The following is a 16,485-nucleotide window of genomic DNA, read 5'->3' on the forward strand; positions in this document are numbered from 1 at the left end:
CACATACCTATGTGGTTTTGTTTTGAAATGATCTCTTGATCCTGTATCATTTATTACTGATCCTATTTACAATTCATTGATTTTGTCCTAAAACTGCCAAAGTCAGGGTTCTTTGTCTCTGAACTTAGTTCAGAATTCAGCTGGCCTGAAATGGGTTAAATTTAGAAATCCAGCTCTCTTGCTGAACACTGTTCTAGTCTTGCCTCAAAGAATTTAGCTTACCTTGGGGGATGTGGCTTGCCATAAGGAATTGGGTCTAATATCTTTACACCACCAAGCTATGAGTCAATGACATCTCGTTTGCTGTCTAAAAAGTCTGGTTCGTTAGCTCTAGACCTTGCAGCTGGACTCCAACGATGACCACTTCTTAGTCACGGGGTAGAAGGCAGTTGTTGCTAGCCCTTCGTTACCAGCTTCCAGCCAATCATGCTGTTCCCCTTTCCTCAGCTAATCATTTTGTCCTCAATGATGTCACCAAACCTGTACTATTCCTTGTTCTCTGCTTATAAAAATGAGTTTCATCTGCAATTCTAGGTCTTTGGCATAAATTGAAGCAAGCCATTGATTCATCTTATTCTCAGGTTACCTGTTCTGATAATAAAATGCTATCTTGCTCAGAGAAATGTGCCTCAATTTACCTTTTTGTTAAATTTCACACACCAGTTCCTAGCTATTTTGGCCTTATACACACCCATAAATTGACTAAAATCCCATTGTATTCTCCCCTTATCAGACTTCATCTGGAGTATTATGTTCACTTCTGGGCAACATGATCTAAAAAGGGCATTGATAAACTGGAGGGTGTTCAAAGGAAAGAAACCAGGATGGTCAGGGCCTTGAGTCTACGACATATGAAGATTGGTTGAAGTAGCTAGGCAGATTTAGCACAGGGGAAATGTAAACAGAAATTGTCTTCAAGTATTTGAAAGCTTGTCATGTGAAGGAGGAGTTTCTTTGTTCTGTTTGGTCCCAGAGGGAAGAACCAATTTTGGTGTCAGAAAAAAAAAACTTGCTAAGAATTTGAGGTTTCCAGAATGACCTGCTACTAGATATAGTGAGCTTCCCTTTCTTGAAGGTATTCAAGCAGAGTCCAGACCTCTAATGTGGATTCTTTTTGTACGTAGGTTGGACCAGATGCCAGATGAGGTCTCTTCCCACTCATAGATTTAATTAATTCTGTGATTCTGATCTTATAATTCCTTGTTATTAAAACTTGAGTGGCAAAAGGGAAATGAGCATTTCAATCCTATGCCCCCTAATCCAATTTAACCAATTGTAGTGATCAGAGAGCAAGCGACAAGAATTTATTGTTTACTATGTACCAGACATTGGTCTGGTGCCAAAGCTTAGCTCTGAGGAGAACACCTTCCTTCTAATTGCTGCCTCAGAATCTCCAGGGAACCAAGAAATTCAGGAACTCTCCTTAATTCCCAACCAAGTGATCTGAAACATGGGTAAACAGATGGCTGTGGAAGTCCTCTTTAAGATATAGACCTGAAAATTTTCTATCTTCTGTCTCTAGCCCTCCTGAAGATCCTCATTTGGCCATATAAGTTTTGTGCATGGGATCTCTTTTTGCTTTCCTAATTTATCTGATTTAATTAACTGACTTATCACACACACACACACACATGCACGCACGCACGCACACAACACTCATTTAGAGAGGCATTTACTGCTAAATGTAAGAAATAATATGGAAAGATGATTTTAATTACTTCTCCTTTCCAACTTATCTCTTTGGACCAAAACAGCACTAATTCAGGGTTAGGGCTTCTAGACATAGACTGATGGCTTGTTTTCAAAACAACAAATCTAGTAATTTCCAGACAAGTTTATTTTAAATTAAAAAAAAAACTTCAAACAGAGAGAAAGAGACAATGTTTCCCCAGAATTTACAAAAGTGTCCTTCCCTTTTCTTAAGTCCATTAATGAACAATAGCCCCTATCACACTTTAACTATAGTCTAATTATCTAGGGACTCCCATTAATGGTCAGATCTCAACATGTAAAGATCAGGTACATGCTTGGTAATAGATTAAGGGATTGAATTGGGTTTAAGGATATTAAAAAACAACAATTCATATATTTTATGAAGAAATAGATAAGATTCCCTGATCTGTCATATGCTTTCCCCTTGAGACCAGTGGTATAAGTTTAAACTAGTGATTACCAGAAAAACAACTGTGGAAAATGATTATCCTCTTATGGGCCTCTGAGTATTTATATATTGGCTACACATAAACTCCAGCTTCAGATTCATAAGGTGCTTAAAGGCACAGTGCCTGGCATGTAGTAAGCACTATATAAATGTTTATTCCCTTCACTTCCCTTTTCTAGTCTCTGGGTGTTAATGAAACCCTCCTGGGCTTCTTCCATACCATTTTCTATCCTTACCCAACTTCTGTCTAGTTCCCAAGATCAAATGTACTATTTGCCACCCAGAGTCATAGTTTCATGTTCCTTGACAGGTTGCCTTACATCTTGAGGGAGAAGCCAGCTACTACAATGTTCTGTCCAGTGATGTAGCTGGAATCTGGAGAACACAGGAAAGACACAATCCCCACACAGTCTTCTGGTTGTCCAATCCTGGATAGAAGAGGAACAGGACTGAGATCAAAAAACCAGGCTCTAATTAGTCTTGTCCTCTGTGTCTGTAGTTTTAAAGGAAGGACCCGGGGTGGCCTCCATCTTTATGGTTCCCCCAGTTCATAGGCACCTGGGGGGTTGTTCCATACAGGCATACATGGTGAGTTCTTCATGGGAGCACAACTCACAACCCCAAATCCAGAACTATGTTCATCTCTCATGCCCTAGAATTCTCTCTCTCCCAGCTCTGGAGAAGGTACTGTATGAAGTTCCAAAACTATTTACCTCTGCATTCCATATAGTTTCTTAACTGCCTGAATGGAGTCTGCTTCTTTGACCTGAACAAAAGCAAAATATTGAAAGGTTCGTTGTGCTTAGGCAGAAGGATCATGGGGGTGGGGGGAACATCTAAAAAGGGGATAAGCATGGTGTATGTGCCTATAAAGGATGAGCCCCACTCATGCCTAGGGAAATGAAATGGAGGCCACTGGGCACTATTTTTCCCCCAAAAAGATTAAAGTACATATACTGCTACAGGGAAAGAAGGCTCAGAGTATAAAGACTAGAAAGGATTAATAAGCCCAAGACTGAGCCTCCCAGTCCTGAATGGGTCTCCTTAGGAGTTGGCCTGGACTTGACCTGATCAGGAATTTGATTATCATGGGGATGTTGAGAAGATTAGAGGAGTAACCCCAGAACCTTACCGCGACATTGCCGAAGTTAGTCTTGATAATACCTGGAACCAGGCAGTTCACCCGGATGCCCTTTGGGGCCAGCTCCACAGCCAGTGTCTTGGTGAGGCCCAGCAAGGCAGTTTTACTGATATTGTAGGGGCCAAACTTCTACAAGGGGAAAATAAATCAGGCAAAGTTTCCTAGGCCTGGAGGAGAGGAAATCTTTCCTGACTGCTTCTCTGTATCTTAGTTCTATCACAGGTTGGGGGAATATCTTTGGACTTGGGTTGCCGCATTTGTCAAATGATGATAAGACCTGCCCTAAATTTCAAGGGGATGTGATAAATGCTGAATGATGTAACAGATGGAAATATACTTTCAAAAATAAAAGGCAGCAGATAGGTGTAAGAGAGTTATTGTTAAAATGTGGGATTTATACCTTTTCTCCTGTACTTACTGTGGCCCACCCAAGTTCAAAGTCAATACTTACTGGATATGGCATATAGCCTGTAATTGATGATACCAAGATCACAGAACATTCCCTACAAGGAAATAAACAAATGGGATGATTGTTACCTGAGAGACATTTTATTTTCAAGAGATTAGCTTTTCTAGTGATATAGAAACTAGTGGGAGGAGGGACTAAGGTCTATGATGACAGGAGGGGATTTGGTGGCATCTTATCAGTACTTCTTAGGGTAGTGAAATACTGGAGAGTTTCAGATCATGGGAATAGACAGTATCCCATGGGCCCCCATGAAGGACAGCTAGGTAGAATGACAAAATCATAGAATTGAAGAGTCATTTTAGACCTCACACACCCAAAACATGAATCTTGTCTATGAGTTTTCTGACAAGTGGTCATTCGCTTTCTGGTTGAAAAGCTCCACTGACAATCTTACTCCCTTCCAACGCCAGCCCCTTCTATGTCTGGACAGCTCATAACAATAGAATAGGCATCATTTAGGGAGTCCCTACTTCAGGGTTCAAAGAAAGAGAGACTAAGAGTTAGGTTAGCCATAGATATACTAAAGAGAGGTCATCTAATTGTTCATGTCCTGCTTTCCCTGCTCTGCTCGGCCCAGCTCCTGAGCCCAGTAACCCACTTATTCCCCTCCTCCATTTCATACCCTCTTTTCTCCATATGAGGCAACAGCTGGCCCAGGAGCAGGGCTGGGGACTTCACATTCACATCCAGAATCTGAATTCAGAACAAAAAGGAGTTGCAATATGGTTACTTCTGGTTTCCCACTCTTGTTGGTCACTTTGAATTCTGTAAATTTCCCTGCAGGAAGTGATTGGAATGTTGATCCCTGCTTTCTCTATATGAGGTCCCCAGGAAGAAGGAATCTTGGGATATGTTCAGGGGTCTGAGGAACCCTGTCTCTTCCCAAACGCCGTGAATATGCAATTTAGGAGAATCTCTTCTATTTATTTCTTCCACAGTGACTTCTCCCTATCCAAGCCAACCTATTCTAGAACAGGGTAAGAGAAAACAAGAGTAGAAGTAATGTAGGAAAGCTAGTTTATATGCATCTAATCAAATGGAGGACATCCAAGGGGCAGAACAGGGTAGTTTAAAAATAGAAGGGGCTTTCAACAGATATGCCCTTTATGATGACCCCTTAAAGAGGGCACTTATTTCCTCTGAGGGAAGTTGAATATAGCCACTGTGGGTCAGTGACAGTAATCCAGCTTAATAGTAATGGGCTGAAGTTGAGACCCTGGCACTCCTTTTTGGGCAACACCATATACATTAAAGATCTCCCTGGTAAAGGCCATAAAAGGTAGTGGGAAACAGAACGACCAATGGGCATGTCCTCTAGGATTCGTGGCTGATGTTGGGACTATAGAGTCTGAGAAGAGTATCTTTCCTGGAACTGTGAAGGCAGCTATTCTTTGGGTAGGGCAGAGATTTCATTGTTCTATCCTGGAGGTGTGATTCCTGTGCCAGGCAGATGAAAATGGCATTCCAGGAAACAGAATGCATCCTGTCTGGTCTATGACATCAGAGGAATCCTGTGCCAAGACAGAGGGGGTAAGATCCTACCCCAAGGTCTTGGTGACTAAAGTACTTGGCCCCAGGGTTGTGCCTGAAGAAAGTTTGTGAACAGCGATAAAGATCAAGAAAACATAATAGGGTGGGCATTTGTTTTCTTGGCTTTAGGAGAATTGTAGTTACCAATTTCACGAAACAGTGGGGAGAGTGACTTTGTGGGAACCCAGATTACATTTGAGTATGTTATCAGCTACAGCAGATAGAGCATGACACAAGGATCATCAAATGTGATCCTAAATCTAACTCCTAAGGCCTCACCTTGTCCCAGACCTGCTCACTGGCTCCCAGGGTGCTCCCTACTAAGGGATTAACTCCAGCAGCACAAACTACGAAGTCGACACCTCCATATTGCTCTGCAACCTAGAGGTGGAAAAAATGTGATAGAAAATGTGGGATTAGAGATGATGGGGAGGTAATAGACAGCATCTCTTTCTCTATGTCTCTGTGTTTGTTTCTCTGTCTCTGTCTCTCTTCCTCTATCTCTTTCTTACTCTTGCCAGATAGGGAGGGTGTGGTCTGAACTGCAGACTCACTCATTGTATACGGGATAATATTCCTTATAGGCACATAGACTTAAAGCTGAAAATGATCCTGGGAGGCAGCCAGATTCAAACCCCTGATTTTGCAGATGTGGAAAATGAGGCCCACAGAGGTTAAAGTGATTTGCCAGAGGTCACCCAGATGGAAAGTAACAGCTGGGATTTGCATCCAGATCTTCCTGAATTAAAGCCTAGTTCCTTAACCACTAGGCTATTTTGCCTTTCCTTGCTGGAAACTGGAGTAGACCCAGTGTCTCCTGTCAAACTGGGAGTTCTTGCTATAACAAGATCAGCAACAACAATGACAAAACCTTTATGTAGTGCTTTAACATTTTCAAAGTTCTTTACATCGACTGTCTTCATCTGTTACTCACTGATGCAAGGCCAATCTTTTCATGCTTCTCTGATTGACTTTCTATCACACTCCTATGTTGCTTCCAACCTTCTCTTCTCTCCTCCAGCCACTTAGGCCACTCCTCCTCCTTCCTTCTGTCTGGGGATCTTGGCACACACTACCCCAGTTCTTTGCCCCGTTTCCGTACTTGAAACCATCACATGCATTCTTTCCTCTTTGCTCCATTCTTGGAGGGTGAGATAGCCTTCTCTTAGCCAGTGCCAACTCTTCTACATGTACTCTTGGTCAGATTCCTTCCTTTTTCCTCCAAGACCTTATCCTTCATTCTTTCCCATTTCTCCCTAATTTTCAATTTATTCTGTTTCCTTTCCTGCTGCCTACAAACGTGTCCTATCTTCCCCATCCTTAAACAAGATCATTTGACCCTCCTATCCCCTCAGGTTATCATTCTATATCTCTTTGCACAGCCAAACTACTTTAAAAAAAAAAGCTATCTGTACTCATTGTCTTCATTGGCTCACCTCCCACTCCTTTCCTAGCCCCCTTCTTCTGGCTTCTGTTCCCTGTACTCAGCGAAACTGTTCTTTTAAGGTCACCAATAATCTCTTTATTGTGAAATCCAATGGCCTACCCATCCCTCTGTATACTCTCTCCCTTCTGGGTTGTTGTGACACTGCTCTATTGTGGTTCTCTCCCTACCTTTCTGACTACTCCTTCTTAATTTTCTTTGTTGATCATCATCCCCATCTTGCTCCTTATGTGTGATATACCCCAGGGTTCTTTTTTGGACACTCTTCTTTCTCTACCTCTCTCAGTGATCCCATCAGTTCACGTGGACTCAACGAATCGTCTTTATGCAGCTGACTTCCAGACCTAAATAGCTAGCCTCCATCTCCTTCCTCAGCTCCAGTCCCACATCTCCAATGGCCTGATGTGTCACCTGGGTGTACCATGGGTACCTCAAACCCCACATGTCTGAAATAGAACCCTAAATTCATATTGCCTCCTAACTTCCCTCTATTCTTCCATTCGTCCACATTTGCAACCTTCCACTCTCTCCCTCCTGATAGCTAATCTAGTTGCCAAGTCTTACAGATACTTCCTCCAAAACATCTCACTACTCACACCACAATTAACCCAGTACAGGCCCTCATCTCCTGTCATCTGGACTATTAAGCGGAACTTCTTGTTGGTTTCCCCAAATCCAGCCTCTCTCCTTTTGTAATTATCCTCCTCACATAGGCCAAAGTGACCATCCTGAAGCACAAATCGGACCTTACTACATCCCCAGCTCAAGAGGCTTCTGTGGTTCCTGACTGTCCCTGGGAGAACATACAAACTTTCCTTTTGCCATATCGATTCCTTGACAATCTAACACCAGGCTATCATGTACTCTTATGTTCTAGCCACACACGCCTTCTTGTTGCCCCCCATACACATTTCATCTCCCACTTCTTGCTTTTCATAGGCTGTCTCCTATCCCTAGAATACTTTTTCTCTTCACAACCACCTCAAGACTCAAATCAGGCACTACTTCCTTGAAGAGACCTTTCCTGATTCCTCCAATTATTAGTGCCCATCATATGCATACATTGTTTTTATTTTGTATGTATCTTTCATTTACTTATCTGTGAAAATACTGTACCCACCCCTTCTCCAGCAGAATGTAAAGCCCCTGAGGTCAGGGACTATCTTGCTTTTATCTCTGTGTCCACAAAGCCAATAGAGTTCCTGGCATATGGTAGGCACTTAATAAATACTCATTGATTGATCCTTATAACAACTCGGAGAGATAAGCAGTACAGATGAGGAAACCGTGTCTCAGAGAAATTGTGACTTGCCCATAGCTAGTCACTGTTAGAGGTGGGATTTGAACCCACATCTCCCCTAAGTCCAAGTCTCACACACTATTGCCTCATCCCTATTCAATTCTGTCCTAGAACCATTCCTCATAGGATTGTACACTTTGTAAACATTAAAAGGCTAAACAAATGCATTCTTATTATTACAACATAATTAAAATTGCCATCCTTGGCCTAGAACCACAATTTTGGACTTAGAGAGACTGGGTTCAGTCTTGGTGAATCTTCTCATTAATTATTCATTGCCTGGTATCTCTGTTAAGCTCTTAGGAGACACTCTGTTTTCCAGAGCTAATCCCAGTGAGGGAGCTGTGCCCTGAACTTGGCATAACATTAATCCTTTTATTCACCCTCTGCCTGATATTACCCTCTGGCAAAATCACATAATGATTGCATTGCTTTGACCAGCACCAGGTGCTCTCTGACCTCGAATAAGCACCTGATATATCCATGTTCCAGGCAGGATGCGCTGCTATGAATCAAACTGGTCTCTTTGTGGCTGTTACCCCTTATTGTAAGGGTTACAGCTCACTGCGTAGCCATTGGCATAGTATTGAGATCTCTCCACACTGTCTCTGGTTCCCCACTAGGGGCAGAGCCCCAGCATATGTGACTAAAAGATCCCCTCCTTGCTGGCAAGCTGTTTCCCTCACTTTGATATTAAAATTACGTTTGATTCCTGATTCTCCTGTCTCTAGCCTGCTCTGTTCAGCTCCAGCCATCCACGGGTTAGAGGCTGGTTTGGTCTGGTTGACACCTCCATCCAGGGTTTTCCCTGGGAACCTCAGAGTATAATTCACTTCTTATTCTATATAGATATGTATAAAAAGGCTCTCAGTTCCCATTTAAAACACTCAAAATAATAACATATATTTCATCCCATAGAAATGATGCGAAAAAATCATGAAGGATGGATAAGATCCCATGTACAGTCAACATAATGAGCTCTTCCCTCTCAGATGAATTCCACCTTCCATTCAGGGACTTCTGCAATTTTCCAGGCTCATAGTGCCACCTTGTGGTAGATATTTCCCGGGAAGGGAGACATACTTGTGGCCAACAGAGATATGCCCCTCAAGTTTCCCCCACATGCACATTTCCCCACCCCAGGTCTATATAGTCTTCTAGATTGATAGCACTATCCTAAGGTTGAGATTCCCCAACTTTGGAATTTTGCACTTGGAGTTGCTAGAATCTCACTTCTCTTTCCATCAGAACAGCACTGTCTGTATAACTCAAGGTGGCAATGAGTAGTATGGGGTCCAGGTTTGCTCCTCCACATCATACTTCGGTCTCCTGCTGTTGCTCCAGCCCTGGGCCATGTGTTGCTCCTCTTCTTTGTAGGAGACTTGGTTCAAAAATTTGAGAAGAATTATTCCTCCTCTGGGTCAAGGATTTTGGCATTGTCTAGGATATCTCCCTTTTCTCTCCAGATGGAAGTGGGAGAGACAAAGAATGAATGCTTCTTAAGTGAAAAACAAATTGTCATTACTCAAAGAATCACCCTCCATGTGTCAATGGATCAACAGTTACCCAGGCCAAATATGCTCCCCACATTCTGCAAGGGAGATTAACTATCTCAATAGGGATGTCCATAGAGAGATGTCTTTGAGGCCAGAATATATCCAGAACAAAGGTCTCATCCTTTAATCTTCTTAGGCTGAAAAGCTATCATTTCATACCCCATTAAGGACATATTTTAAAAAAATCCTTCCACATTGAGATGCCTTCTAGTACTTACCCTTTCACCTTGTTAAGTTGACCAGTATACTCCTAGTTACAGCTTCTACATTATTATTGTTCAATATTTCAAGGATCCTTGTAGGCACTCCTGTCTACAAAGACTGGAACCCCTCTTTGGCTTGGTTGGCTAATTTTGAGAGTTGCTGTGACCTTTCTGTGAAGATCCTTTTTAACTTAGCTAGGCTGGTCCTTAGTCAAAAGACATAGTCTTTCCGCAGACCCACACTCAAAGCTCTGCTCCACTGACGTATCCTTCCAGAACACAGGGTTACCCACACATGACATTGAGGCATTGGAGGAGGACTTTTATTATCATTATTACATCATTTAATTATTCCTGGAGCAGATTTGGTTAGTTAAGAGTACTGGGTGATCCATTTCTTTTTCTCTTGATAGATAATGAGATGATATTGCTATGGAGACATATTCTGGGACAAATATAACTAGAACATGAGCCCAATTATGCAATTGCAACCTAGAGTGCAACTTCTAGGGCCTTCTGGTCACCTTAATTTTAATAATATAATTTCTCTTTCTGTTCTCCTTCCAGTCACAAACTTTATTCCCATCATTCATTTCTACCTTTCTTTCCTTTCAACAAACATTGGTTAAGCGGCTACTAGTCCAACCTCCAGGTAAATCTGTATTTGATATCTCACTGTGGTATGAAGGTAACCCTGGGTTCTCCGAGGCTGTGCCAACAGAACCCAAACTCTGGTAGACCTCACTAAGTATAGATGGCTTAGAATTGAGCTCCCACAAAGGACTGTATGTCTGTTGTCCAAGGGCCAGCCCAGCTAAGTTCAGACAGATTCATCACTTGATTGGCCACAAGGTAATAAAGCTTTTGGCCACAGCAATTCTCAAAGTCCATCTAGCAAGTTACAGAGGGGTTGTGATCTGTGTTGGTGAAGGGAAGTACTCATACCAACAAGCCACAAGTCTTTGAAGTATCTGAGCAATCATTCATTATGATCATGACATTATCCATTGTACCTAAGACAAAATATTCCACCCTCTAATCATTCCTCGTCATGCTGCACTCCAGATTTCCTCTCCTGTGCCCCAGCTTTATATCCAGAAACCTCATTACTTCTTGGCCTCTCCCTCTGATTGGACAGCTCCTCCCAGAGCTTCTATTGAAGGAGGAAACCCATGCCAGTCAGGTCTTACTCCTCTCCAGGCTGCACTCTGGACTTCCTCTACTGTCCCTCAAAGCAGGGTACCTTCATTCCAGACCTCAACCTCTCCACCTTGCTCTCAGCTCCCTTTTGTGTGTTGTCTTCCCCCATTAGAACGTAAGGCTCTTGAGGACCAGTACTGTCTTTCTTTCAACTTGTATGTATATTCCCAGTGCTTAGCACAGTGTCTGGCACCTAGTAAGTGCTTACTAAAGGTTTGTTGACTGACCAGTTGTTCCCATATGCTTGGAGTCCCTTTTCTGGGGCAGTCACCTGTTCTCTATATGCTTCTCCTCTATATTGCTTTTTAGCATCAACATTCACATTTAAGAAGATCATCCATTAATAGAACCCAGACTGGAGGTAGGTGGTGTAAGTACCCACCTAGGATACAGAAATGAGTGTTTATGTTGGGGAGAGGAAGGGAAGGAAATATGATGTTTCAATATTGCTCTAAAATTTTTCATTTATACCTTTTCTTTTTACACCACAATCATTCTCTCCATTCCCTCACCATTGAATTATCCCTTCTTTAAAAAATTGAATTAAAAGTTATGGTTTAGGAGTCTTCTGTTGTGTCTGACTCCTTCTGACCCCTTTTGGGGCATTCTTGGCAAAGATATTGGAGTAGTTTGTGATTTTCTTCTGCGGTTCATTTTACAGATGAGGAAACTAAGGCAAACAAGGTTAAGTGATTTGCCCAGGGTCACACAGCTAGTAAGTGTCTGAGACCAGATTTGAACTTAGGAAGATGAGGCTTCCTGACTCCAGGACTGGCGTTCTATCCAATGTGCCACCTAGCTACCCTAAAACTAAAAGTAATGGTAATTACATTTCATAGTGTATAACAGATGCCACATCTGTAGTTCCCCGCCCCCCTCTCTACTGAAAGGAGGAAATAGGCATCATCATCAGTTCTCTTGGACTGAGATTCAGTATTACCTTTGACATGCTTCAATATTTTGGTAAATGTGTGATATCTTTAGGGTGGGTCCTCCTTCCAATGGTACATATTGCAAACCAAGCACACCTTGTCTTCTTAATTCTCCATCAAGCTTCATCTGGATCTTGTAATAGTTTGCAAATACGAGTAAAACACTCAGCTGAGCATTTGCTATTCCTCACTCCCACTCTATGGGCAAGACCACCTTATTTTCCACTTATATATCCTTTATAAGATTTTCTTATGGTTCTTATCGCATAATGAGTAATAAGATACAACTATCGCCCACACACCCTTGTGTTATTCACTATTTTGATTTTCCTGAGATTGGAAATCATATTCCATGATTTGTAGTCATCTAACATCAGCACAATGTTGATGTTAAAACATTGTTTTTAAAAAATGAATATATTTTGAATGATGGAAAATTCTGCTCTTCATGGCACATAGGTCCTTATTTTTTGATAGTCAAATTGGATACATTATACTTTTAACACACAAGGCACCATCTCTTAAACTTGGGCCCCCAGGAAAGCAATCTCAGTTTGAGGCACTCTATGGGTCATTACCCACTTAAAACCATAGCTCATGAGCCCCTCATTGTATATTTACATTACCAGCCAGCCACAACCAGACCATTCAAAGCAAAAGACATTTAATCAAATAAAATGACAATTTAAACAACAGGAAAAGATCTCTCCCATGCACTGCAAATTCGCAAATATTACCATGCCATCTGAGGGGAAGGGGACATATATTAAGAAAATACATTACCAAGAAGAACACATGGATGGTACACTTAGGTAATACGTGTGGCGTGGGTGCATATACGAAGGGGCGATCATAAAGGACCTGCGTGGCCAGGACATACATAAAGATGGTATGTGCCCAGAGCAACTCATAACTTTGGTGCCCTAGGGTTGCTGATGTCCTCTGGTGATGTCATCATGCTGTTCTCTGCCAGGAATCATGTCTACCACTCTCCTGATTCCTGGTGGATGACTTCACTGGTCTTGTAATGCCTTCTGGGTAGCTCTATTGGTTATGAAACTACTACTCTCCATTGAGATTCAATGCTTTGACTCTTCAGGGTCATGAAATGGCCTTTTTGGTTCCCAAAGGACAAATGAAGTAACTAGGAAGCCTCTCCTTGACAACGGCACACTGATAGGTCTTTAATCCATATCAGAGACTGTGAGCAACGACATCCAGCTAAGGACAGGAAACACAATGCCAAACCAGAATGCCACTAGGCAAAGGCTAAGTCTATTCTTTTCAATGCCTGTATCCAATGCCAATATGAAATCCATTGTCCAGATAATTGTCTTGACAGGGTTAGAAATTTCATGTAGTTTACCTGTAATGCCTTATCTTGTGCTCCCAAAATTTATTTGGGGAGTGCAGGTGAGAGTCTGACAAAGAAATCCCCACAGTAGTTATGCAGAGGCTGGGGCTACAAAGTCCATTTTGCTCCCATGATCCTTTCCAGATTGGTATGCAAATGAGGCTAAACAAGATTAGAAGCTAAATGGAGAAGGTAAGGTCATTGCCCTCTACTCTCCAGGACTGGTTCCTGCCTTTATTATGTGTATCTTCTAACAATTAAAAAAATTATCTTTTTTTGCTGTGTTCAATCCATTATAACACTTGACTCTCTCCCTATACACTGAAGGAGTGAACTGGCTAAATTTCAAACCACAGGGGCAAAGAGGAACTAAAATTCCCAAACCCTGTCTAGGGGTGAGCCAATTCCTTGTTTTGGCTCTGTCAGTCAGAATGTCACCTTCCATGTAATGTGTAATTGAACCCCCAAATCAAATCAATAAACATTTATTAAGCACCTAGTGTCCCCAACCCAGAGCTTCCCTAAGACCTGAGTCACCAGGATCACCTTCTCTTCAAAGGATCTGCTCTCATTGGCCCAGCTTAGTCTATCCATTCAGGGCAGACCACATGAGCCCCATGGGGGAGGATTCAGTTGTAGGCCCTCTGAGTCCTGTGCTGGGTAATTAGGAAATGATCTGTCTGTTTTTTATCTATGCCATCTACCCTCATCTGTGATCACTCACCATAGTCACTAGCCTATCGCGGTCCTCTGCTTTCCCTGCGTGGCACACTATGCCGCTCACACTGAGTCCCTCTTCCTTCAGTGTCACCACAGCCCGATCAACATTGTGCTGCTTGCGACTGCTCACCACCACATGGGCCCCATCCTGGGCCAATCGTTGTGCAATAGCAAAGCCAATGCTGGAAAAGAAATGCAGACAGAAAGACACCCTTGATATCCTCATTTCTTAGCCCTGTTGCCCTCTACCTCAGCCACCTGGTGACCTTCTCTCTAGTGGAAAATGATAATCCTCAGCCTCTTTTGCCTCTGAGGAGCTGACCCTACACTCTCTGATGGATCAATTATGCTAAGAGTGTAGACTCAATATCCCTGTTGCACTTTTTTTTAAATTAAGACTTTTATTTTTAGTTTACAACACGCAGTTCCATATGATTTTGAGTTCCAGATTTTCTTCTTCCCCCTCCCCACTCCTCCCCCAGATGGCATGGAATCCGATATATCTTCTACATATAACTTCGCATTAAACTTATTTACACAATAGTCAAATTGTAAAGAAGAATTATGACCAATAGAATGAATCATGAGAAAGAAGAAACAAAACCAAAAAAACAAAAACAAAAGAGAAAAAAAAGAAGAGCAAACAGTTTGCCTCAATCTGCACCAGACTCCATAGTTCTTTCCCTGGATGTAGATAGCTCTCTCCATCATGAATCCTGTGGAGTTGTCTTTGAATTTTGTATTGCTGAGAACAGCCAAGTTTATCAAGGTTAGTCATCACAGAATCCATATATCTGTGGTTATGTATAACGTTCTCCTGTTGCACTTTTCAATTAGGAATTTATTTTCACTTACCCTTGGGTGGACCCAGTGATCACAGCCACTTTGTCAGCCAAAATGCGTTTCTTTTCTACTGCAATGCTGCTCATCCTCACTGAGAGAGGGACCCTGGGAATGAACAAGGCTCCATGGGCAAATGACAGTGTCTTGAACATGTCAATCAGCATCCGATCTTCTTTCCAGTGGACTTAGATCCAGGGAGCAGCTGAGGGAAATGGTCAACACCATTCATCACATAGAAACCTCTCACTCAACACATCATGAGGCTTTTTCTGACACACACCCCTCTGCCCCATCTTGGCTCAGGAATAGAAGAGACAGTATTGCTGCTTTGTTTTGTATTGCTTTGTTTGTCTTTCTTTGCCTCCCCAGAGCTTAGCACAGTGTCTGGAGAACTTGCAAGAACCTGGGGAACCTGCGATCATAGCCTTCCTGGGCCTTGGGTGCTGGCCTTTGACTGAGTCCAAGTTTTACAGAACAAATCCTTTTTTTAAGAGGATTTGTTCTGTGAAATTTGGATTCCGTCAAAGGGCTACACTTGAGGACCTAGAGGGCCACATGTGGCCTCAAGGGCGCAGCTTCCCCACCCCTGGTCTGGAGAGTCATAGTAGGTGCTTCCTAAATGCTTGCAGACTATCTGATCTGAGCTAGGGATATCTTATTGTCATCGAGATTTACAGGCATTGGAATTCTGGTTTTGCTGTCAGGGGCCATACCATCAGAGTCTTGTCACAGCTCTGCCATAGACTTATAAGCTTCTGTGACCTGCTGCCTAAAAGTTATGGTCTTTGTTAAAGTGTGTCAAAGTCCTCACTTTGAGGAACCCAACTAATTTGTTCTGTGATAGAAGAGGCAGAAGAGAAAATGAGGAAAAACAGTTAATGGAGCAACAGTGCCCTTCCAGCTTCAAGAGCCCCTCCTACAGAGACTTGGATGTTGTTACCATGTCTTTGAGAGAGGGGAGATAAAATCTTGGAAAGAGACAGTTTAGCTGTTTTATGGAGAGAGTGAACTGCCACAGCTGAGCGAGACTGTGAAAGACATAGAAAGAACTGAGAGAACATTTTCCTGAGAGAATGAGTGATTTAATTGTTATGGCATAAAAGTCTAAGCAGGTATTTTGAGAAAACTGAGCTTAACTTTCATTTGTGGAGAAGATAACCTGAAGAGAATTCTTGAGGGACTTTGCTATCCAAAAGAATTGTTGGATTATGTGTGGTCTGTGAAGAAGTCAGCAGCTATTTTTGGTTAGAAATGACTCTGGCTGTAATCTTTCTCTTAGCTGATATGTTATGGGAATATTTAAGTGTATTTTTATTGTCTGATACACTGTTAATAAATTGTACAGCCAGTAATATTAATGTTTATCTCAGCCTATGAAACTAGGGAGTTTAGTGGGGGAAGGTGGAAGGAAGAGAGAAAATTAATGGGGAAAGAGGTTTATTTATAAACCGGGGGGGTGCTCAGAGCTGCTTGATTAACGAGTGAGAGGGATTGGGTATTTCTATTCATTTGTGAATAAATATGAGAACATGCCCCTTGATTGCTTTGGGATGTGTGTAGAGAATTACTAAGGAAATACACCAGTAGCAGGTAGAAAAAGTTGTGGTTGGATAGCATAATGCATGGGAGGCA

General features: G+C 42.2%; 1 protein-coding gene across 1 annotated transcript; it reads right to left on the bottom strand.

The window, feature by feature from the left end:
• Positions 1-1,894: 1,894 nt before the first annotated feature.
• On the bottom strand, positions 1,895-15,005 carry LOC118829112 (dehydrogenase/reductase SDR family member 2, mitochondrial-like). The gene is made up of 7 exons (XM_036736066.1): positions 14,866-15,005; positions 14,015-14,192; positions 5,581-5,682; positions 4,394-4,464; positions 3,754-3,805; positions 3,281-3,431; positions 1,895-2,629 (listed from the first exon to the last, which is right to left on the bottom strand). Exons 1-7 carry the CDS (start codon positions 15,003-15,005, stop codon positions 2,478-2,480), a joined length of 846 nt encoding a protein of 281 aa, XP_036591961.1. The 3' UTR covers positions 1,895-2,477.
• Positions 15,006-16,485: the final 1,480 nt, after the last annotated feature.

The sequence above is a fragment of the Trichosurus vulpecula genome, chromosome 8, assembly GCF_011100635.1.
Source record: "Trichosurus vulpecula isolate mTriVul1 chromosome 8, mTriVul1.pri, whole genome shotgun sequence".
NCBI classification, from domain to species: Eukaryota; Metazoa; Chordata; class Mammalia; order Diprotodontia; family Phalangeridae; genus Trichosurus; species Trichosurus vulpecula.

What these genes read in the sequence shown, in the direction of transcription:
- LOC118829112 (XM_036736066.1), bottom strand. Translation starts at nt 15,005, where the DNA reads ATGTTCAAGACACTGTCATTTGCCCATGGAGCCTTGTTCATTCCCAGG. An exon ending in CCTCATATGGAGAAAAGAGG is followed by an intron (nt 3,806 to 4,393) that starts GTATGAAATGGA and finishes ATTTCCTTGTAG; the next exon opens with GGAATGTTCTGTGATCTTGG. An exon ending in TGTCGCGGTAAGGTTCTGGG is followed by an intron (nt 2,630 to 3,280) that starts GTTACTCCTCTA and finishes GACTAATTAGAG; the next exon opens with CCTGGTTTTTTGATCTCAGT.